The sequence below is a fragment of the Crocodylus siamensis genome, chromosome 8 (genome assembly GCF_052110815.1).
Source record: "Crocodylus siamensis isolate JL-2025a chromosome 8, ASM5211081v1, whole genome shotgun sequence".
NCBI classification, from domain to species: domain Eukaryota; kingdom Metazoa; phylum Chordata; order Crocodylia; family Crocodylidae; genus Crocodylus; species Crocodylus siamensis.
The window spans coordinates 27,596,310-27,619,177 of NC_143402.1; the positions used below are offsets into that span (position 1 = coordinate 27,596,310).

General features: G+C 44.4%; 1 protein-coding gene across 2 annotated transcripts in view; it reads right to left on the reverse strand.

Moving 5' to 3' along the window:
- The window catches only part of CHM (CHM Rab escort protein), a 145,815-nt gene that overhangs the window by 80,125 nt on the left and 42,822 nt on the right, over nt 1–22,868 (reverse strand). For both annotated transcript variants that reach the window (XM_090059407.1, XM_090059406.1), the window contains exons 4-5: nt 20,470–20,594; nt 401–785 (exon numbers count right to left, since the gene is read on the reverse strand). In XM_090059407.1, coding sequence (XP_089915533.1) covers nt 401–785; nt 20,470–20,594 — 510 coding nt within the window. The remainder of the gene's footprint in view (nt 1–400; nt 786–20,469; nt 20,595–22,868) is intronic.

Sequence of the window (22,868 nt, forward strand, 5' to 3'; positions counted from 1 at the left end):
TGATTTGAAAAAATATTCTGTATCTTGAAAACAAAGGTTTGCACCTAGGTGAAGTTTCCTTGTTAAACTGTTTTTATTGAAGTATTTAAGAAGAATAGAACTAAATTTAAGAACTGTTGCTTAAGCTCTCAGTTGTAGGGAAATTTGCTTTACTTCTATGCGAGCTATGCTTTTTTGGTTGTTTTCATTAAGGAACAGATGTAAAAATACATTGTGTTACAGTGCCGAAGACACTTTTTGTAAAGAGAAACTATTACATGCTCACTTACTTAGAGCCTATGTCTTATGCCCCCACAATGTTGTTACGACCATCTTGTTAACCCCTTGAATGTCTAAGTATATTCATTTTTTTCACTGAAGTAAATGCAATTCTATGAAGAGATAGCTAATTAATTCTTACCTTGGAAACTAAATCAATATTAAATCGCCTGCCCTCTTTAACAATTTGGGAGTAGGTAATTTTCTTTGGTTCCAGGTTAGAAACTTCAGTTGTTGATGCATTGTCAGTTTTTTCTATTTCCAAAGTAGAATGGCCAGAAGTTGCATCATAGGAACTTTCTCTTTCAGAGATAACCTCTGTATCTTCCCCTTCTGGTGTACACTCCAGATCATTACTTGCAATTGTTTCTGGAGACATTTCACAGCCCTTGGTCCCTAATAACTGTTTATCTAGAGCCAAGCACCCTTTTTCAGATTGCTGAGCAGTCTCATTAGTAACAGAACCTCCCAAGTCAGGCAGTTTTGACAACGCACCAGCTTCTTCAACATCTTCAGCTGAATCCTGACTGATTAGAACACAAAAACAGAGATTTAAAAACTTGAAGTTTGATCTAGTGCAAGAAATGAAGAACTTCAGAAACATTTTAATTAAAAGCATTAAAGTGAACTACCTGATCAAAATAAGGTCTTATTTGGAATGGCTACAGTACCCTGCTGCTTTCACTCTAAAGTTGTAACTCACCAGGGCTACATTTCTGCAAATCAAATAACAGGCTTGAAATCCCCGTTTCTGCATAAAACTAAGACTGGATGTATCCGCACATGAATTTAAGCACACTTAAATTTGATTCATATTAAGCTAATGCGCATTAAGCGTTTTTTGGCAGGTGTCTACCCATGGTGAAACTTGGGACTTTTAGTCACTCCAGCCCTGCCACATGCCCGTGTGGCCACCAGGGGGAGCTCCAGCCTCCATATACAGGGCTGCCAGCATTTGGCAGCCATGCTGAAGGGAGAGCCAGCTGCCAGCACTTGGCAGCCATCTTGAAAGCACACCCTATACACTGTGACCTCTGGGCTAACAGAGCAGCAGCATGGCATAGATGCAGGCAGCACGTGCCTGCCCTGATCCTGCCGCAGCTGCACTTCCCAGGCCTCACTGCTCCAGCTCCTGGCCCTGTAGCTGGTACAGCAGGCACATCCAGGTAGCTTCGCCAGTGGGTTGTGGCAACCCTGATGTGCACTCCCACAAGGCCCCGAAGCCTCTCCCCACAACGCATATGTTGGGCCTGCAGAAGCAAAAGACAGAAGCCTTTTGTGAGAGTTTGCAACATTTCAGAGATTAGATACTCTGCACCAGGGTTCATACACTTCATGGCTACAGATCAGAGGTCGGCCATGCATGGGTGCCCAGGGACCATGTTAAGTTCTCCAGGCAGGGCTGGGTCCAGGTGGCCACTGGACGCAAGCTGCCTGCCTCCCCTGCTCCCTTCACAGGGCAGAACAGGCCAGGTTGCTGGCAGCACCTGCTCGCACAGCTCCAGACCCTGCTCCCTCCCTCCTCTCTGCAGGCCAGCCACTCTGCCACACTGCCGCCCAGCCCATGGCACCTGGGCTCAGGGCACGTGGGGCTCCCAGACAACTGGGGTGAGAGGCTGGTCCTACCCCTGCTCTCCCCACTGGGGGCCTTTCCAGGGAGGTGCTCCAGGTTTGGTCCCCCCTGGACTGCTACTGTGCCCTGAGCATGCCCCTGCTGCATGTGCCCCAGGCAGTGCATGATGAGCCAGCTGTTTGTGCAGGCAGAGGGCTGCCTGAGCCACTATACCCTGCTGATGATGATCCTGGTGGTGCCCTGACCACACCTGTGCTCCTCTCTTCTGGTGGCACATCACCAGAAGCATCATGGTGGAGTGCAGGAGAAGACAGGCCACCCTCGCAGGGATGCAGCCTATCTCCTGGGGTTGCAAAATGTGGGTCAGCTCCTGCATGAAGGGCATGGTCTTTTGGACATAAACAGATCAACAACTGAACTCGGTCACGGCCACCCACTGTGCCCACAAGACCCTGGCCTTCATGCAACAATGCTGTGCCATCCACGGGTGGCCACACGCATGTATTCCACTGGAAATGGTGTCATAAATGTGGGTGTTTGAGCACCCGCCCCGTGTGAATGGCCTCTTGATGCTGGCCCTGCCCCAGAGCACTACGAGGTTGCACACCACCTTCCAGGTCCAGCTGGGGATCCAGGCACTCAGGATAGGTGTGGACACATGGGCAGAGCTGGGGCTTGATGGGGACAATGTGCTGGAAATGCTCCCTACACCAGCTCTCTGGGCCCCTGTGAGTCTGCCCCTGCGATGCTGGCCCTGGAGGGCTGCTAGCAGCATCCTGGACAGGGGCGCAAGCAGGGACTGTGAGCCACGTGGCAGAGGTGCTTTACCACAGTGCCTTCAAAGAGACAGAGGTGGGGGTACAAAACTCCAGGGAGCAGGTGTTGGCCCAGCTGCTGTAGAAAGCAGGGCCAGAAGCCCCGGGACGAATCTCATGTGTGGCCAGGAAGCAGCTCCAGCAAGGGGACAGGACAGGCAAAGGCTGCATGGGTCCTGTCCAGGAGGGACACATGGGGGCCTGGTAGGCTTCTGCATGTAGCACTCTGTGCTGTGTGCCCCAGGACACAAAATGGCTGAAGGCTTTTATAGCCTGCAGCTAGGGGCTGCCAGACAGCAGCCCAGCCCTGGAGGAAGAGAGGTGGTCACGCCAGGAGCCCTGGGGCTGGATTATGGCTGGCCGCCTAGTGACTGGGCAGACCCAGAACTAAAGACCCTGCATTAACATGTTATTAATATATCTACATATGCATAAGTGCGCTTTAACTAATTGTGCCTAAATTTGATGCTTGCTTTATGCAGGGCTCAAATTTAGGTGCAATTAGCCTAAAATCACCATTTTTAAGGTGCATTAATGGCGCGCATGTGTAGAACTGCACCCTTAATGTACCTTAAATTGGGCTAATGTGCTTTAAATACTCATGTGTAGACACACCCACTAAGATTAATATAAACATGAATACCTACAGCTGTCAAACTGATAAACAGCCCTGCAGATAGTTACCTAAAGTAGAGACCATTCATATCACCTTAGAAAGTAGACTGTAGCTTACAAAAAGCTTATACTTTTCTGATCAAATCTGCCTTTAACATGACACCCCCTGCTTTCTGCCTAACTTCAGACTAACATGGCTAAATTACAACATGATATTAAAAATAAACATCCATTAAAAGATAACCTGAAGAGTTTTATTTTTATCTATGAATATGTAAAGCTGCTTTAACATCCCAGCCATTACACCACTGAAAATAACTGAAAACTAAATTCAGTTCTTCATTTGATAAAGGATATTTTGTCTCTAAGAGTCTACCATCTCCTCAGGAAGTATGGGAATTTGGTCTGAAATTTTAGCCTATAAGAACTTTCAGTTTACCTATTTAGCTTGGATGCCAAATTTCACTAAAGAGGTGGATCAGACTGCAGGATATAGTAACTAAACATACATAGATCACACTTTTTTATTGAATCCCATTCATAAGGCATTAATGCTAAATGAGTAACCAATTATCACAGACTAACAGAACACAGTAAGACAAATGTGGCTTTATGCTCATCTCAAATGTCTTTGATATAAACTATTTATAATACATACTTATTTCTAGAAAATGCTTCTCTCACACAATCACATGTTAACTCATTAATGAACAGAACTTTAATATATGTGGCCTCATCAGCCAAAGAAATTTTAGAACAAGTTTATTCTATAAATAAATCTTAAGGGGTGCAAGGCATTCCATTCTGGTTCATTATGAGGTCATGCATACAACTTGTACATCTTACGAAACATGATTTGTCTCCATTTCCAATCATACTCCCCACTGCCTCCTCCTCCCCCAACCCCTTGGTTTTGTTTAAGAGCCACAGTCTTATTATCTTATATCTATGGTGGCAGAGCCTCATTCTTCTTTTGTCCATTTCCAGCAATCAGTTCCTGAGGTCCTGTACACACCATGGGGGTTTAATTCAGTTTAGTTCTCCCTAAATTTAAGTGATGGGTTTTAAAAAACTCGTTTCAATTTAGGGAGAATTAAACCAAATTAACCCCCCATGGCATGTACACAAGAGTGGGGGCCCAATCCTTAGAGCTTACCTGCCTCTCTGGTGGTGGGGGGCGAGAGTGGGGGCAAGCTGCTGGCAGGTTGGGAGGTCCTTGAGCTGTGCAGGGACCCTGTGTTTCCCTCCACAGCTGCGGGGGGGCCGGTACATCCCTCTGCAGCAGCACCCCCCACACTGCACCTGCCCACTGGCACCTGGCCCAGGAGGTCCCAGGAGGCACTGCAGCCACAGAGGGAAGCACTGGGCCCCCAACACAGCTCAGGGAGCCACACAGACTCTGGAAGAAAAGAAAAAAAGGAAACAAAATATCAGGCTCCTCACTGCTTTTTATTTTCCCCCTTCAGTCAAACCTGCCTGCATGGGCTGCTGCCGGGTCACAGAGCCCCTATGCTGTGCAGAGCTGGTGCTTCCCTCCACAGTGGCGGTACCCCACAGGACTACACAGGCTGGGCACCAGCAGGCAGATGCAGCCTGGTGGGGCCCCGCAGCTGCAAAGGAAAGCACTGGGGTCCCCTGCAGCAAAAGGACTATGCAACCCGTCAGCAGCTCATTTCCCCCGCCCTGCCACGCCGCAACAGAGGCAGGTAAGCTCCAGCACCCTTGCAATGCTCCCACTGCCTTCCTGCCACCTGGGACTGCCTGGGAATGGCTGGCTTGCCCCTGGGGCAGAGCAGCAAGGCGGTAGGAGGGTGGTACTGGTGGCAGGAGAAGACAGCGGGGATGGTGCTAACAGCAACGCCACTGAAGTAGAATACACAGCCAAACATGATTTTGCCATTAAAGCAGTGCAAAAGGGCATTTAAACCATCTTAAAAGACCAATTTTGTGGCATGTACAAAAGGACCCTGGAATTTAGGCTTAGTTCACCTGCTGCCTGGCTTTTGCTGAATGATGATTTTACTTACTATATTCCTTGCTTATCCTCAAGAAGGCTCAGAAAAAGGAGGAGACTTTCACTGAGAGGATGAGTGAATAGAGACAAGAAGGTCCCTGACACAAGACAAGCCTCACAACAGCCATAAATTCTTCCCACATTTCTCTAGCACAGGAACTTTATGAAAACCCTGGAAATCAGGCATTCAGGTAATAGCCACATGGAATATAGGCAGTTTCCTTAACTACCAAATACTCCCCCCTTCCCTTCTCCCCCCTCTGAGGGATTACAGTTCCCAAATTAACTTAACACAAACATACGTATAATCTAAGTTTTATTTTAGAAAGCAGGAAATTAACTATATGTGTTTTCATCTTTACTGGCATTGTCTGTAACCTTTAGTACAATATAATGAAAGCATGCCTTGTGCAATTCTGGTTAATCGCTAACATGAGAATCATAATGGCAATAAAGTTAGAGGGCAGTCACCACAGGTAAGTATTCTGTGTAGTTGGCCTCCTTTTTCTAATGACAACATTCTTTAAAATTCTCCTTGTAAAGCAAAACTGCACATTTAATCTCATCTATCTTTTTTAGCTTGAACTTCAATATTGTCTACCTCAGCAACTAATACTTTTGAACTTAGAATTTTAGTTTATGTTACCAACAAAGATGAATGAAATCAATGTCATTATAAGTTAAAGGAGTTTGGCAATACTTTTGTATTATCTTTTTATCTTTATACCACAAGCCATTAATGCACTGAACAAACAATCTCTTCTAAGGTGAAACCTAATGAACTGTGATTTTAAAGGTGACCTATAAAGGTACAGTATCAAATAGCAGTAACTATCAATATAGGTAAATTTCCCATAACAGCTAAGAAGCATTCTGCAGACTTACCAAAAGACCTACTTCTCTTCTCTGCAGTCTCAGGGGTAGGAGACTGTCTGGACTAGCAGAAGAAAACTCTCCAGATTGTTCTCACTCTCCCATTTTGTATATTTGAAGAGTGCCATTGGTTAGCCAGAAGGGCACAGCATAAATCAGCTTATCCACACACAAAACACATTCTCCACTTTTCTGGAAAGATATACTTTTGTTGGTCTTGGGATGGCACTCCTTTGCACTATCAAAATTTCCCCCATCAAGTAAACCCACTCAAAGTAATGCTAACCAAGCAGAAGCATAAGGATTTCTTAGGGTCATATCTTTTATTGGACTACTTGCATAGTTAGGATACTTAAACAAGTTTTTGGATGCAAGTCCTTCTTCATTAAGTCTGAGTAGTAAAAACCAGCATAGCACAGTAAAAAAAACAAATAAACATGCGATCAAAAGCTTGTTTACCCTAATCACAGCTATGTAATTGGTCCAACAATAGATATCACCTTAAGAAATCCCGGCCTCTAGTATAATTCCTAGTACACCATGGACAGCTGCATCACCCTAACACTACCATAACATGGAAGATAACAAAACCCAGGACTTACACTGGAAAATCCCAAACCTAAAGAGCTAAACTTGACTATCTAATCATCAGAAGCAAACTTCCCACTGCCAAACAGACTTAATAGCCTTGTGTTAACAAGAAATTCTTGACAATGTATCTCCATTGCTAATACAAACAACACCCCGCCCTACAACCATCAGAATTCATGGATCCTACACATGCCTTCCCCAAAATGTGATATATCTGATCCTATGCACCAAATGCCCTCATGGCAACTACATGAGTGAAACCAAACAGCAACTAAACAACAGAATGAACTCTCACAGAAAAATATAAAAGACAGAGACATACAAACACCATTGAAGTACATTTATCAGAACAAGTACCCCCTCTTTGACCTCACTAGTCTCGTGTGTAAATCTATCCTTTATCTAACACTTTTAAAATATTAACTTGGGAACAAAACTTCATAAGCTGACTGGACACTAAGAACCAAGGGCTTAACACTGATACTGGTTTCATGGCACGTTATAAAACCTATCTGATCTCTGAATTCTTTCAACACATGAAAGGTGAGACTGACCCTACTCCCTTTTGACAGGCCTTCATCTCCCAGTAATCAGCTTCTTTTCTACTGCTAATTGTTTGTCTGCTACCCCTGGGAATTTCTCTCTCCTGTCTTCCATCTGGGTTTTTTTTATTAGAATGTCCAGGCTTTTACTCCTCAGATGCAAAGAAGATTGTCTTACATTCAGAAGTTTGTCCAACTCTACTCCAACTAGGTAGTTAGTCCAATATAAGATATTACCCTAAGAAATCCTTACCTCTTGCATAATTCCTCAACCACCATCACTACATCATCACTCTAAAAGTACCAATAGCCAAGTAAATACATTGCAGAATCTTGGAATTCAGCATCATATAAATGTAACTAACTCACCTGCACTCACTACACCAGAACTGTCCAACTGCATGCTGCACCAATGGGGGTCACATGCCCAGCAGGTCACACCAGGACAAGTAACAGGTTCTCAGGTTGCACACCACATGGACACCCCTCTCCTGCTATACTATGCACCCATGTCCCTCATCCCACTGCTGCACCATGCACTTACATTCCTTCTCACCTCTGCACTGAAAGCCTGCATCCCTCCCCACTGCTGCGTTGCATGTCCCTGTGGGTGCATCTCCCTCTACCACACCCTGTACAAGGTCTCAGGCTCACCCTAAGCTCCCCAAACCATGCCGTGCTGCACTGCCCCACTCCGTGGGAAAAGCAGCAGGCATTAAAAGCCCAAGAAGGGAGAGGGAGCTGGGAAATAATGATGAAGTGATAGCTGGGCACAGGCCAGAGAGTAGTAACATGCAAGCCATGAGTTGGAAAGCCCTACTCTACACTTAACACTCTCTACCAGCACTACTTCCAGCAATCCAAAAATAAATAAATGAATAAATAAATAAATAAATAATCAGGGTAGCGTTTTCACTATCATTTTTTGTTTAAATTTGCTGCACAAGCATTTGCCCCTTCTCTACAACCCAATTACAGAACCTTCCACCAAAATTATATAATAGAGCAACAGTTAATATTGAGCTCTGGACCAAAATGCAAGCAATTCTGTCAGTTCTGGAAGTAGGGTTTTTATACAACTGTAAAGATGGGACCACAGGAATGCAGGAATCTCCATAATAAATCAAGTTTTCAATACAGGTACTACTGCCTATTATTCTGCCACTGAGATGGTGACAGTGTCACTGCTATCACCAAAATAAATAATTTATCAAATTAATTAAAATATCTTGCTACTGCATTTACAGTTTTATGTGTCAGCTTTTTCAGTACTCTGAGATAGAAATTATTTTTGTTTAGAGACCTGAATTCTCTTAATATGAGCTCATTGAACACAGTTTTACTTCCACTCTGGATGCGGTACTTGCCATTTCCTATAAACACATTCCTATTGGCCATCCTACCAGTTTCTGTGTTCTTCATTGTCAACTGTCTTAAAAAACAAAGTGAAGCATTCATTTAGTTTGGAGCCATACCTAAATTATCTTTGCTCTGTGACCTGGCCTAATTCTTTTCTGTTTTTCTTAGCATCTGACAAAGTAGGCTGATGTCTAATGAAAACTTATGCATCTCTGAACAAATCAGTCTACACTGCCACCGTGCCCTTTCTGCCTTTCCACTTCTACATTTCTTTTTCAAAGTTCAACTCAACTTCACTTCTGCTTGGGATGCAAATTCCTGATAAGTTTAGAACCTTTTGTTTAGATATCCTAAGCCACTTTCACAGTTATTTATTTCTTTTCTCCTGTTAACTTTGCAAGCCAGTTTTTTAATAAAAAATTTAATTACCAACACGTTTTTATCTTTCTAATTATAGTGAATTAACTTGTGATCTCTTCGTCTAAGGGCATTGTTTAAAACCAACTCTCCCAAACATTATTCATAGATTCATAGTTGTTAAGGGAAGAAAGGGACCTCTCGAGATTATCAGGTCCAGCCCCGCTCCGCTTGGGTAGGAATGACTGCTGGGGTCAGATGATGCCAGAAAGGTGAGCGTCCAGGCATTTTCTGAAAATATCCAGAGTAGGTGTTTGTACCACTTTTGGTGGAAGTCTATTCCAGACCAGGGACACTCAAGTTGTAAAGAAGTTTTTCCTTATGTCTAATCTAAAGCAATCTTCTAGTAATCTATGACTGCTAGTCCTAGTCTTCCCCTGGGAAACCTTGGAGAACAGATGTTCTCCCAGTCCCTGATATGAGTCCTTTATATATTGACAGGCTGCCACCAAGTCCCCTCTGATCCTTCTCTTCTCCAAGCTGAACAGACCCATGTCTCTAAACCTCTCATTGTATGGCCTGCTCTGCATATCTCTAACCATACACATAGCCATCCTTTGGATGCCCTCAAGCTTCTCCATAACCTTCCTGAAGTGTGGTACCCAGAACTGGATGCAGTACTCCAGCTGCAGTCTCACGAAGGCTGAGTAAAGCAGGAGGATGACATCTTTAGTCTTGTTTGAGATGCATCAGTAGATGTATGCCAGTGTTTGGTTTGCTTTGCTGGCTAAGGCATTGCATTAGTGGCTCATGTTTATTGTATGGTCCAGGGATTTTCAACGTTTTTTAAGGAGTGTACCTCTTCTGGGTGCACTTCTGGCAGAGTGGGGGTTAGGGGATGCTGGCGGCCAGGTGAGGAGCAAGGGGGCTTTCACGCGGTGGCACAGGGTACTGGATGGCAGTGGCAGCCACCATATGCGAGGCTCCCCCACCCCCAGCGTGCAGCCAGCTGGGCAGCACCTGTGAGGCCCGCAGAGGGGAACAACTACCCTCACCTCCCACCCAACCCTGCTCCTGGGAGGCAGCAGTGCGGGGTGGTGGTGCTCTGTCCCCTCCTGCGCATACTACCTAGCCCTTTTCCAAGTACCCCCAGGGGTATGTGTACCCCCCAGTTGACAACCCCTGGTATGGTCTATCAAGATTATATACACAATTATATGGGAACAGATGGATGAAAAATAATAACATATATGAGACTAAACAATATTCATAGGGACAGAGTTAAAATGACTGTGGTTTTGAAGCTGATGTTACAATATGTATAATTTTTATTTTAATGAAGATGAATTAGATAACATTAACAGGGGAAGCAGTTTGTAGGCAGTTGCTGGAAGCAAGAGGAGGAAGGAGGAGAGCAGAAGGCGAGAAGCAAGGCACCAGATCCTGCCTAGGAAAGGTAAGTGATCCAGCTGCTTATGCCTTTGGTTTTGCTGAGTGTGTGTTTGGTGGGCTTTGTGTGCTGGGGTGTGTGCTCTAAAAACTTGGGAGTGATTGTTGACTACTGTGTGATTGTTGATTGTTGTGGGATTGCTGCCTGGGCCTGACAGAAGCCCTAACAAAGGGGCTGAGTCAGCCCAGGCCCAGAAGGGTATAAAAGGAGACTCCCCAAGTGACCAGGGAGCCAGTGACCAGGTAGCCTGTGAACAGGGACTGCAAACAGGGGAAGTAGTTTGCAGGCAGTTGCTGGAGGCAAGAAGAGGAGGGAGAGAAGACTAGAAGCCCACAGCAGTTTGCAGGCCAGTTCGTGGGCAGTAGCATAGCCTATTACCATACAACAGTGGGGATGCATTGTACCTCACGCTCCCCGCCTTGGCCCCAACGGGCGCTCCCTTCCCTTGCACCACTGAGGCCAACACCCAGGCAAAACCCATGGTTACAGCCTCTACCCAGATGGAGGCCCTGGCACGGGCTGCCAGCAACTGGGAATGGGAGCAAGGTCACCCCCACCTGTGGTGTATACTCCTAAGTGAGGTCCCTGGAGTCCCAAGTGACTGAGCTCCAGGCCCATATAGTTTCATAGTTTGTAGGGTCGGAAGGGACCTGAGCAGATCATCTAGTCTGACCCCCTGCCATGGCAGGAAAGAATACTGGGGTCAAATGACCCCAGCAAGATGTTCATCTAACCTCCTCTTAAACACCCCCAGGGTAGGAGCCTGCACCACTTCTCTTGGAAGTTGGTTCCAGACCCTAGCCGCCCTGACTGTGAAGTAGTGCCTCCTGATATCTAACCTAAATCTACCCTCTGCCAGCTTGTGACCGTTATTCCTGGTCACTCCTGGCGGTGCTCGGGGAAACAGTGACTTCCCCAATACCTGCTGATCCCCCCTGACTAGTTTATAACAGGCCACAAGATCCCCCCTCAGCCTTCTCATGGAGGCTGAACAGGTTCAGGTCCTGCAGCCTGTCCTCATAGGGCCTGCCCTGCTGTCCCCTGATCATACGAGTGGCCCTCCTCTGGACCCTCTCCATGCTGTCGTCATCCCTCTTGAAGTGCGGCGCCCAGAATTGGACGCAGTACTCCAGCTGCGGCTTGACCAGTGCCGCATAGAGGGGGAGGATCACCTCCTTGGACCTGCTCGAGATGCATCTGTGGATGCATGCCAAGGTGCAGTTGGCCTTCCTGACTGCCTCTCCACACTGCCGGCCCAAGTTCATCTTGGAGTCAATGATGACCCCCAGATCCTTTTCCACCTCCGTGCTGACAAGAGGGGAGTTCCCCAACCTGTAGGTATGGTGCTGGTTGTTCCTCCTGAGGTGCATCACCTTGCACTTGTCTGTGTTGAAACCCATCCTATTCCCGTCTGCCCACCCTTGTAACCTGTCAAGGTCTGATTGTAGCCTGTTGCATCCTTCCAATGTACCCACGTCCCCCCACATCTTAGTGTCATCAGCAAATTTGAACAGGGTGCTTTTTACCCCCTCATCCAAATTGCTGATGAAGATGTTGAACAGTGCGGGCCCAAGGACCGAGCCCTGCGGAACCCCACTGCCCACGTCCTTCCAGGTTGAGAAGGACCCATTTACTACCACCCTCTGGGTGCGGCCCTTCAGCCAGTTGGCGACCCATTTGACTGTGTGAGGGGGTGAGAGACAGTGTCAAAAGCCTTCCGGAAGTCCAGGAAGACTTCGTGCCATCAGGGTCCACGAGCAGGAGATCAATGACTACTACAGTCTGGCTCTTCTCCTGAAGAATGAAAAAGAGAAGATAGAGAAGAAAATGGCCAACAAGAAAGCTGGCCAAAAAGACCCACCCGGGGCTACCTGTAAAACAGTTGTCTTGGGCTCCAGGACACGCAGGGCTAGGGTAGCCCCTCCCCTGCCATTGCAGGTATGCTCCCCTCACCACACGAGGAAGCTCCAATGGAGACACCGGAGGAGGAGCTGGGTAGTTAGCAACCTGCCACCCCCAAGAGGAGGTAGGGGAGGTGGGGGACTCCCACCTTTGGGGCACTGAGGGACCCATCTGCCATCCAGACCCCTTAGCCCATGAGGGCTGCTGCCTCCCTGAGCCCTGCACCCGAGATGTTGTGGAGAGGATCCCTAGGCTTGTCTGGCTCTCCAACTGCTACCCCATGCTCCTCATCCATGTGAGCATGAATGACACAACCAGGAGTAACCCAGACCTGGTCAAGAGTGGCTACAGGGCTCTGGGGGCTGGGCTCAAGGGGTCAGGGGTGCAAGTAGTATTTTCCTCTGTGTTCCCAGTTGTGAGCCACCAACCTAGGAGATAAGGATGTGAACCAATGACTCCAGTGGTGGTGCTACCAAGAGAGCTTTGGTTTCTACAACCACAGCGCACACTTCAGGGAGAGAGGACTCCTGGGAAGGACAGCATCCACGTTACACAGAGGGCTGTACACTAAGGTCACTGGGGGATGGGAAAACACTGCCTGGAGCATGCCGAGGGACCAGTGTACAAGAAAGCGCTGAAGTTGGGGATACTAGGACAGCCACTCTTGCAAGAGCTGAGGGAACAGTTTTCCCTCAGCGTGACAGGAAATGGAGGGTCTCAAATTGGAAGACTCAGGTGCCTGTACACCAATGCTAGGAGCAAGGGGAATAAGCTGGAGGAGCTAGCTCTCCAGTGGGCATTACTATCTAGTAGGGATTATGGAGACCTGGTGGGACTCCTCAAATAATTGGAACATAGCCATAGAGCACAGGTGGGCAAAATATGGCCTGCGGGCAAAGATGACAGGCAGTCAGCAGCAGAAGGACCCAGGGGAAACCTAAGGTGGGACTCAGGGGCTGAGCAGCAAGAAGGACCTGGCTCCACCCCACCCCCAGCCTCCCACTTCCAGCCCCCAGATGGAAGTCTCTACAGCTTCCGACCTTGAGATCCTGAAGCTGTTCCCCACGTCCCTCCACCTGAGTGGAAAGCAAGATAAGATTGGATGGAGGGATGGGGGAAAACCGCTGTGAACTGCTTAGCAGTCGGCAGCCCCATGGTGCTTGCCAGGCTGGAGCTGGAGCAGAAAGAAGCAGATGGAGAGGAAGAGAAGGGGAGAGGTGGCAGTGGGGGCATGGAGTTCATAGCTGCAGCAGTGGTAAGCAGGGGCCACGGGGAGTGGAGCAGCAAGCAGCAGGGGCAGCAGCCGTGGAGAGCAACGGGAGCTGCGGCCACTGTGAGCGGTGGAGGCGGGGGGCGCGGCCACGGTAGCATTAAGTGGTGGGGGCTGTGGCAGTGGGGACCATGGGGAGTGGCCTGGTGAGCAGCAGGGGCCGCAGTGGCGTGCAGAGTGGTGTGGCCCATAGGGAGTGGCAGGGGCCACAAGGAGCAGTACAGGTCGTGGCAAGCAGTGCAGGTCATGGCAGCAAGGGCTGCAGCAACGGCATAGGGAAGGATGGGGGCCGCAGCAGCGGGGAGCAGCACAGGAAGTGACTGCAGTTGTAGAGAATTGGCGGTGGTGGGCAAGTGTGATGGAGGGAAAGCAGGGAAACAGTGGCAGCAAGCTGGGATGGCAGGAGTGCGGAGCCTGAGCGCACGGTCTGCCTGGCTGCATTGTGTGAGGCTCACATGCAGTCCACAAGAGCCTCAAGCAATGGAGCCAGCAGCCCAGCCCAGTCACTCTCTCTCCCACCCCACCCACCATACCCACACCCAACCACCGCCCCCCACACACACACACTCCCCAACCACACCCCGCCTCATACACCCCCTTACCACCCACACACAGCATACAGTAGGACTGTTCTTTGTGCTATTATGCAGTCACCTCTAGAAACACATGATAAACACAGAAATCAGTGCAAAAATATTTTAAAATAAAACTAAAATAAATTACAGTAGAGGTTTTATTTTTTTGTATATGATTTGGGGTTTTTTCTGGTTTCAAGATTTCAGCACTCTTCCTCCCAAAAGGCAAGGGGAGCAACTCCTGGTGGCAAAGGTCACAGGTCAGGGGCAGGACTTCCAGTTCCAATATGGCGACCAGGAGGTGAGGCAACTGTCAAGGAGCGGGGCTACCCTCGAGAGTTTCCCAAAACCTGGTAAGCGGCCCTCTGCCCAAAATAATTGCCCACCCCTACCATAGAGGGCTACACCCTTTACAGAAGGGACTGAGCAGGGAAGAAAGGTGGAGATGTAGGCTCTCTATGTGATGGCGCAGTACACCTCCTTCAAGGCCAACAATGGCTCCAAAGAAGAGTGGCTTGAAACCCTCATGGTCAAACTACAGGGCAGGGCAAGGTGAGAGAGACCTAACTGTAGGTGTATACTACAAACCACTGGGGGTGGAGTTCTCTCGAGAACTAGCAGAGGCTGCATGTGGATGGGACATGGTTGTCACAGGCAACTTCAATTACCCAGACATCTTTCGGGAGGAACACTCAGCTAAGTCAGATAGGTCACACTGCTTCCTGACCTGTATTGAAGAGCTCTACCTGACTCAGGAAGTGCACAGGCCAACCAGAGGCAATGCTCTCCTACACTTGGTCTTGGCCAAAGGAGACAATCTGATGAGCGACTTGAATATACAGGGTAGCCTGGGCAACAGTGACCATGAAACCATCATGTTCATTGTCCATCACAAGGCAGTCAAACTGGATAGCAGGGTTGAAGTTTTGGACTTTAAAAAGCCAATTTCAACAGGCTCAGGGCAATAGTAGGGGGAGCACTGCAGGACCAGGGACTGAAGGTGGAAGGAGTGCATGAAGAGTGGTCCTTTCTCAAGGACACAATCCTCAAAGCACAAAAGAAGTCCATTCCCATGTGGAGGAAAGGTAGCAGAAAGGCTGGTAATATCGATATCATCATCCTCTTGAAAAAGAAGAGAGACGCATGCAAACAATGGAAGCCTGGGACAGTCCCTAGGGAGGACTATACAATATCAGCTCACACTCTTAGGGAGCAGATTAGGAAGGCTAAAGCAGCAACTGATTTTAAACTAGCAACAGAAATCAAGTTTTCTTTAGGCATGTAGGGAACAGGAGAAAAAACAAATGGAAGTGTGGGGTCACTGCTTAACAACTCAGGACAGCTGGTTACTGACACTCAGAAGAAAAACTGAACACCCAAATGACTATTTTGCTTCAGTATTTCACTGGACTAAGGGGGAAATCATACTAGATAAGGTTCAGAATGGGCATGGTGGGAATGACCGCCTTCCTACTGTTGACACCAAGCTGGTGCATGATCAGTTAGAAAAGTCAGACATTTATAAGTCAGTAGGATCAGATGAACTTCATCCGAGAGTGCTGAAGAAACTGATCGAAGTCATCACGGGACCTCTCACAAAACTCTCTCAAAACTCATGGCGTTTGGGGGAGGTCCCTGAAGACTGAAAAGGGCCAATGTTATGCCCATCTTGAAGAAAGGGAGGAGAGGACCTGGGCCAATTAACCTAACTTCTAGCTGAGGGAAAATCCTGGAAAAATTCATCAAGGAGCCTATGTGCAATAGGCTTGCAGAACATAGGATTCTGAATGACAGCCAGCATGGCTCCATCGCGGGCAGGTCTTGACTTACCAATCTCAACTCCTTCTATGGCGAGGTAACTCACCACCTGGCTAAGAGAAAGGAGGTTGACACTGTATACCTAGACACCAAAAGGCCTTTGATCTGCTATCCCATTATGTTCTCACGGGAAAACTGGAGGATTGTGGGCTTTAACTCCTCAACAGTTAAGTGGGTAGGCAGCTGGCTGTGGGGTAGGACCCAGAGTCCTGATGAACAGATCTGTGCCGTGAGAAATGGCCAGTGGTGTCCCTCAGGGATCTGTGCTTGGCCCAGTGCTTTTCAATATCTTTATCAATGATTTGGATGTGGGGGTGAAGAGGTCACTGGCCAAGTTCACGTATGACACCAAGTCATGGGGGAGGGTGGTCATGCTTTAAGATAGGTTGCAGATACAGGCGGACCTAGGCAGGCTGGCAAGATAGGTGGATCAGAATCAGATGAAGTTCAATATTGAGAAGTGTGAAGTGCTCCATATGGGGACAAACAATCCCCAACATACTTACAGGCTTGGTGGCACTGAACTGACTAGCACCACGACTGAAAGGGACCTAGAGGTAATAACAGACCATAGTATGAACATGAGCCATCAGTGAGATGCTGTAGCTAGCAGGGCAAACAATACTCTGGCATGCATCAACCGATGCATCTCAAGCAAAACCAAGGAAGTGAATCTTCTGCTTTACTCAGTATTGGTGAGACTGCAACTGGAGTACTGCATCCAGTTCTGGGTGTCACACTTCAACAATGATGTGGAAAAGTGCGAGAGTCCAGAGAAGAGCCACCTATATGATCAGAGACTTGCAATGCAAGCCATATGAGGAAAGACTGAGGGACTTGGGTCTCTTCAGCCTACAAAAGAGAAGGCTGACAGGAGACTTGGTAGCAGCTTACCACTACATCAGGGGAATACATCAAGGGCTCGGTGAACAACTGTTCACCAGGGCACCCTTGGGCAAAAATTGGAGTAATAGCTACAAACTCTTGGAATACAGTTTCAGGCTCAACACTAGGAAAAACTTCTTCACAGTCAGGGTGTCCAGACTGTGAAATAAGCTCCCTCCAGAGGTGGTGCAATCTACCCTGAAAATCTTCAAAAGGAGACTGGATGGTCACCTCGGTATGGTCACTTGACCCCAGTTGCCTTTCCTGCCTAGTGCAGGAGGGCTGGACCCAATGATATTGCAAGGTCTCTTCTAGCCCCTTACATTCTATGAATCATCTATAAACAATATAAGAACAGTATGATTTTGCCCCTTAAAATGTTTTAAAACTTAATGTCTCCTACTTGAGGATTATATTAGTGACCATCAATTTAATATTGTTCTGAAATTTATTGCCATAATTGAACATTATGTTTACACATTTGTGTAAACATGATACAAAACACAGTCTAGAATCCGCAAGTTTTATTTCATTTTCGCTGCATTTTCCAACTATAAATTTCTGCATAATCAAAATACAGGTTTAATGAAAGTGTAAATCTAACTGAATCCAATTTTTCTGCCCTTCCCTCAACCCTTCACAAGCCATCCCTACTTTAAGCAGAAATCATAGCTAACCAGAAACGCTGGACCTTGCTACACATTACATATATTATGTAATTAACTAGTTAATTGTGCAATACATTTAGACTAGCCACACATGCAAAGTAATTATCACACTATAAAAATTACTATCTAACTATAAAAAGATCTAACCAGCTACAAAGTTAGTGCATGAAAATTTATACCAACTCTACATCTGACTTCTATCAAGTTTTAATGTGTGGCAGGACCCTTTGATACACCAAAGTTCATGAAGGCAGATTCACTATGCCAATGTATTTTGAAATTCTATTCAATTCCTCCAAATTAATATCTGAACAATGTGCAGGCCTTCTAATTTTACAGTAAAAGCCAAACCTTTCACAAAAAGTAAACTCATGACATCTTTCCTACAGAAATAACTTCCCCTGAATAATGTAACAACTGTCTATAAAAAAGAGAATCACTCAAATTAAACTTTTGTACAGACATTTTTTCTCACTAATTCATAAAAAAGGATGTGCCTGTAGGAAAACTGTTGTGTAAATTCTGATTATTATCTACTACTATTCATCAATTAATGGTAGTAACAAAGGAATATCTTAAAATGAATGTGCCTTATTAATACTGTGTAACAGCCACCCCTTCAGATAGGTCAAATGAAAAATTGCCAACCAGCTGGTTAATTTATTCAGCACAGGTGTTCACTATTTATTTTTCAGCCATTTGCCTTTTTTCAATACAGCTTGTTGTAGAGACGGTATTCTTTTCCTTTGATGGATGCACTTTGTTCAGAGGCCATTCATTTCAGTTTCACACAGTATATATTATACTGCTACCCAGCTGTTTATTCTTTCAGAATAAATGTTTAATGGTTACTTCATACAAGTTATAAAAGTTAAGCAACAACAAAAATCTACCCAGAACATGTAAGCTGCCTGGAGTGCCTTGATCAACTCTCTCCACTAAGTTTAAAGTTGGTTTGTAAACTGCTTCTTTTATCCAACACCAGTTTTTTCTAGCAGTATGCTGTTCAGTGCATTAGACTGAACTGTGTGTTTAACTCACAAACTGCAAAGAAGTTGAAAATTTTAGTTACCTTATTTTTGAAGCAGCTGTGATCAACACTATTATTTCACCATACCTAGGCAATTAGTAATATATAAAACACTTAAAACCAGTACTGGAATAGTATTAAGAATATTTATGGTGACATTAAGGTAGAAATAACTGAAGTGAGAATCAGACATGTTAGAAGGATTTTTACACAATGTAAACAATTTTTTAAAAGCTGGAATCTGATCAAGTTTCTCCTACTATGTGAATGTCAACTTTGCACACCTTGATTTTTTCAGCTTGCGTTACTTACCTTTCGACATTCAACTCTCTCTTCCTACCTTTTACATTTAAAATATAAAATGTATCACCAATTAGTTTCGTGGTCTTAGTACATATATGTGCACAGAAATATATGCAACAAACATGTTTTAGACACACACCAGGTACTATGGCATCCTAATCCATTTTTTTGCAACAGAAGTTATTTGAGGAATACAAGATAAGTATCCATCTGTTGGAAGTCAAATGAAAACAAAATTATTTTGATTCACAAAGTAGACATAGATAGGAATAATAGCTGACTTTACCCTACAGTAAAAAGGCTCCCCAGCCATAGCAATAAGGTCCCCCAGAACCCAGTTCAGTGAGAAATGATTCAGCAGAAACTGACATGATATCTACTAAAACCTCTTAAGAACAAAAGAATAATTCAATGCAAGAAGTACAAGACAAAAATAAAAACACAAGATTATTCAGTTCTGAAACTGAGGCTCACAGTATATGCAATCAGCATTATTATGCTTATGTATTAAATTTAAGTTTTGTTATGCCAGTATTTTAACTGACAGAAAGTTTAACTTTTAAACTGTCTAACTTGTTTTTAATCAGTATTACACAAGATGCTGAATTTAAACTTCCTTTGTTTTAAGCAAAACCTTTAGCCATGTAATCATTCATCACATTTAGATGTCAAACTAGCATCATAAAATAAAAATAAATTTGTTTTAAATACATGTTTGATTCCTAAACTGGCTGATAAATGATATATTGTTTGCACTGTAACAAATTACAAGATTTAATAGATTAGTTTTGTGGTCTTAGTACATATATGTGCACAGAAATATATGCAACAAACATGTTTTAGACACACACCAGGTACTATGGCATCCTAATCCATTTTTTTGCAACAGAAGTTATTTGAGGAATACAAGATAAGTATCCATCTGTTGGAAGTCAAATGAAAACAAAATTATTTTGATTCACAAAGTAGACATAGATAGGAATAATAGCTGACTTTACCCTACAGTAAAAAGGCTCCCCAGCCATAGCAATAAGGTCCCCCAGGTCCCTTTTTAGATATTTTAATCTAAAAATATTATACTGATCTTACCTACAACTTTTTTTTTAAAGAAATATGTTTTCCTATTTAGCCTTTTCTTCAGCCATTATACTTTTGAAGAGCCATGTCTGGGCCCAATTTTTTTGTAGAAGTTATTTCCTAGTACATAAGTGAGTGCAGAATGAGAAAATATAGTCAAATAGACAGAAAAATTTATAACTAGTGAGCAATTCCAAACACACTTTTCTTATGAGAAATGTATTTACAATTATCCCAAAATTAAACTGTCCAACAACTTTTATAATATAATTTTTGCAAGAAATCTTTAAAAGTGTCATTCAACTCTGCTAAAGTTCAAGGGATTTAATAGGGTTCGTTAGCAGAGCATTTCGCAATTCTTGGCTCTTTCATGACTCAAAAGGAAATAAAGGAAAAAACAATTACTTACAACTAAAATCATAATATAATAATTCATCCACAGTACATACATCTATTAATAACATTTTGTTTATAACTTCCATATTTATAATTACCTGATATAACAGACATCTTCTACATGCTGAATAGTTGTATCCTTCTTACTAAGAGAAATAGCTTCTTCTGTTTCAAGGATCAATTTTCTCCAGTCTTCACTTTCTTCGCTGACCTCAGTCTTCTCCTTGCAAACAAATATAGAAGGATAGGATTTTGTACTACATTTTCCTGGAAGAGCACCCTAAATTTTTTAATAATGCTACCAATGGCTATTAAATAAACTAACCTGAATGTTTTAATTGCACTGATTGCAGTACATGATGAAAAAAATTATATGCAATTTTATAGTTTAAATATGCAGTTTCCCACAAATAAAGGCAGATTTTAATTCATCTAGACAGTACGTTCCTCTGTTCATGATAGATGTATTTAATACATGAGCTGGCAGTTATAAATGGTTGTGGTAAAAAAGTGTTCCAAGTGCCATAATACGGCTTTCTACCAATGTTATAGTAGATACCTGCCCTGCCTTAAACTATACCTTAACTTTTTGCATTTTTTTCAAACTTGAAAAGAAAACATTAACATGTTACAACACTAAAATAAAATGCATATATATTCTCATGAATGTAAATACTAAAAACTCGTAAGAGGCTTTTCCTCTTCACAATTCACGTTTTGGCTAAACATTTGGTCCCTATATTTTTGCTTAGAAACCTTGAATTCAGAGGGATTTAGGAATGAAACAATTTGAGAATTATGTAATCACTTTAGAAATGTACCATAAATCATGTGATGAGATTAGGAAGAAACATCTCCCTGATAAGAACATGAGTAGTATTTTCCCTCTTAATGCCATACTGTTCATTTATGTATGAGTGCCATTACATTGTTTAATGTGCTCTTCCAAAATAAAGGACATTTATCAAATGTGTCACTGGCAAAGCAGCACAACCTACCAAAAATAAGACAACAAAGGAGAATTTTCATATCTGGACATCTTAAAAATGAAATTGTACATCTAAAGAGCAATCCAGTATCTCTCCGCAAAACTACAAAAATTAGCACAGAAGCATACAAAATATTTCATAGGATCACAGAAAAGTAGGGCTGGAAGGGACCTCATGAAGTCCACGCCCCTGTTCAAGGCAGGATCATCCATAACTAAGCCATCCTAGCCAAGTGTCTAACCTGCTCTTAAAAGTTTCCAAGCATGGAGATTCCACAACTTCTCTAGGCAGGCTGTTTCAATGCCTGACCATCCTCACAGTCAAAGTTCCTAAAAATTTCCCTTGCTGAAGCTTGAGGCCATTTTTTCTAGTCCTGCCCCCTTCACCCACAGAGAAAAACTCAACTCCATCCTCTCTATAATCACCATTCAAGTATTTGAACACTTATCAAATCTCCTCTCAGTCTTCTCTTCTTCATACTAAACAACCTTTCCTCATTAAGTCTTGCCACTGAAGCCCCCATCATTTTTGTTGCCCAGCTTTGGACAACTGTCCTTCTTGAAGTGTGAGGCCCAAAACTGAACACAGTATTTTAAGTGAGGCCTCACCAGTGCTGAATAGAGCTGAAGAATCACTTCCTTTGATTTGCAAGTGATGCTCCTGTTGATACAACAAAAGATGCTGTTGGCTTTTTTGGAAACAAGAGCACACTATTAGCTCATATGCAGCTTATGGTCCACCACTACAACTCCCAGTTCCTTCTCTCCAGTACTGCAACCTAGCCAGTCATTCCCATCTGTATTTGAGCATGCAGCTATTCCATCCTTGTTGAATCTCAACGAATTGCCTATGAACCATTTCTCCAGTCTATCAAAGTCATTCTGGAACCCACCCTTCCCCTCTGGAGTGTCAACAATTCCACCAACTCGGTGTCATCCACAAATCTGCTATGTGTTCACTCTATCCCATCATCCAAATAATCAATGAAGGTGTTGAACAACATCAGATCCAGGACAGTCCCCTGGTGACCTACCCACAACTAGACATTGAGTAATGGAAGACTACTCGCTGAGTACAATGATCCAACCAGTTATGTATCCACCTTACAGTACTTTCATGTAGTCTGTTTTTCCATAACTTGTCTTGTTATCACAAAAGGACTTGGTTAAAATCTGTCAACTCCCTTGGTTATTCCTGAATGAAGAGATATGCCTAGAGAAAGTAGCAGCAGAAAATTCCACAGAAGGAAAAATACTGTCTACAAAGAGACTTCCTCCTGTGTTCTGCAAAACAGGATATTTTATCTATTCTCGGCAAATAAACGGGATTGCATATAAAAAAAATACTTGACTCCCTCCATTTTTCCCAGTGGAGAACACACTCACAAGACCACTCGGGTCAAAAAGAGCAACAATATAAAGAAAGAAAAAAAATGGATGTATTTTGTAGGAAAAGGTATCAATTCAACATTTCTGTCACTGAACAACCCCATAACATACAGCTGATTT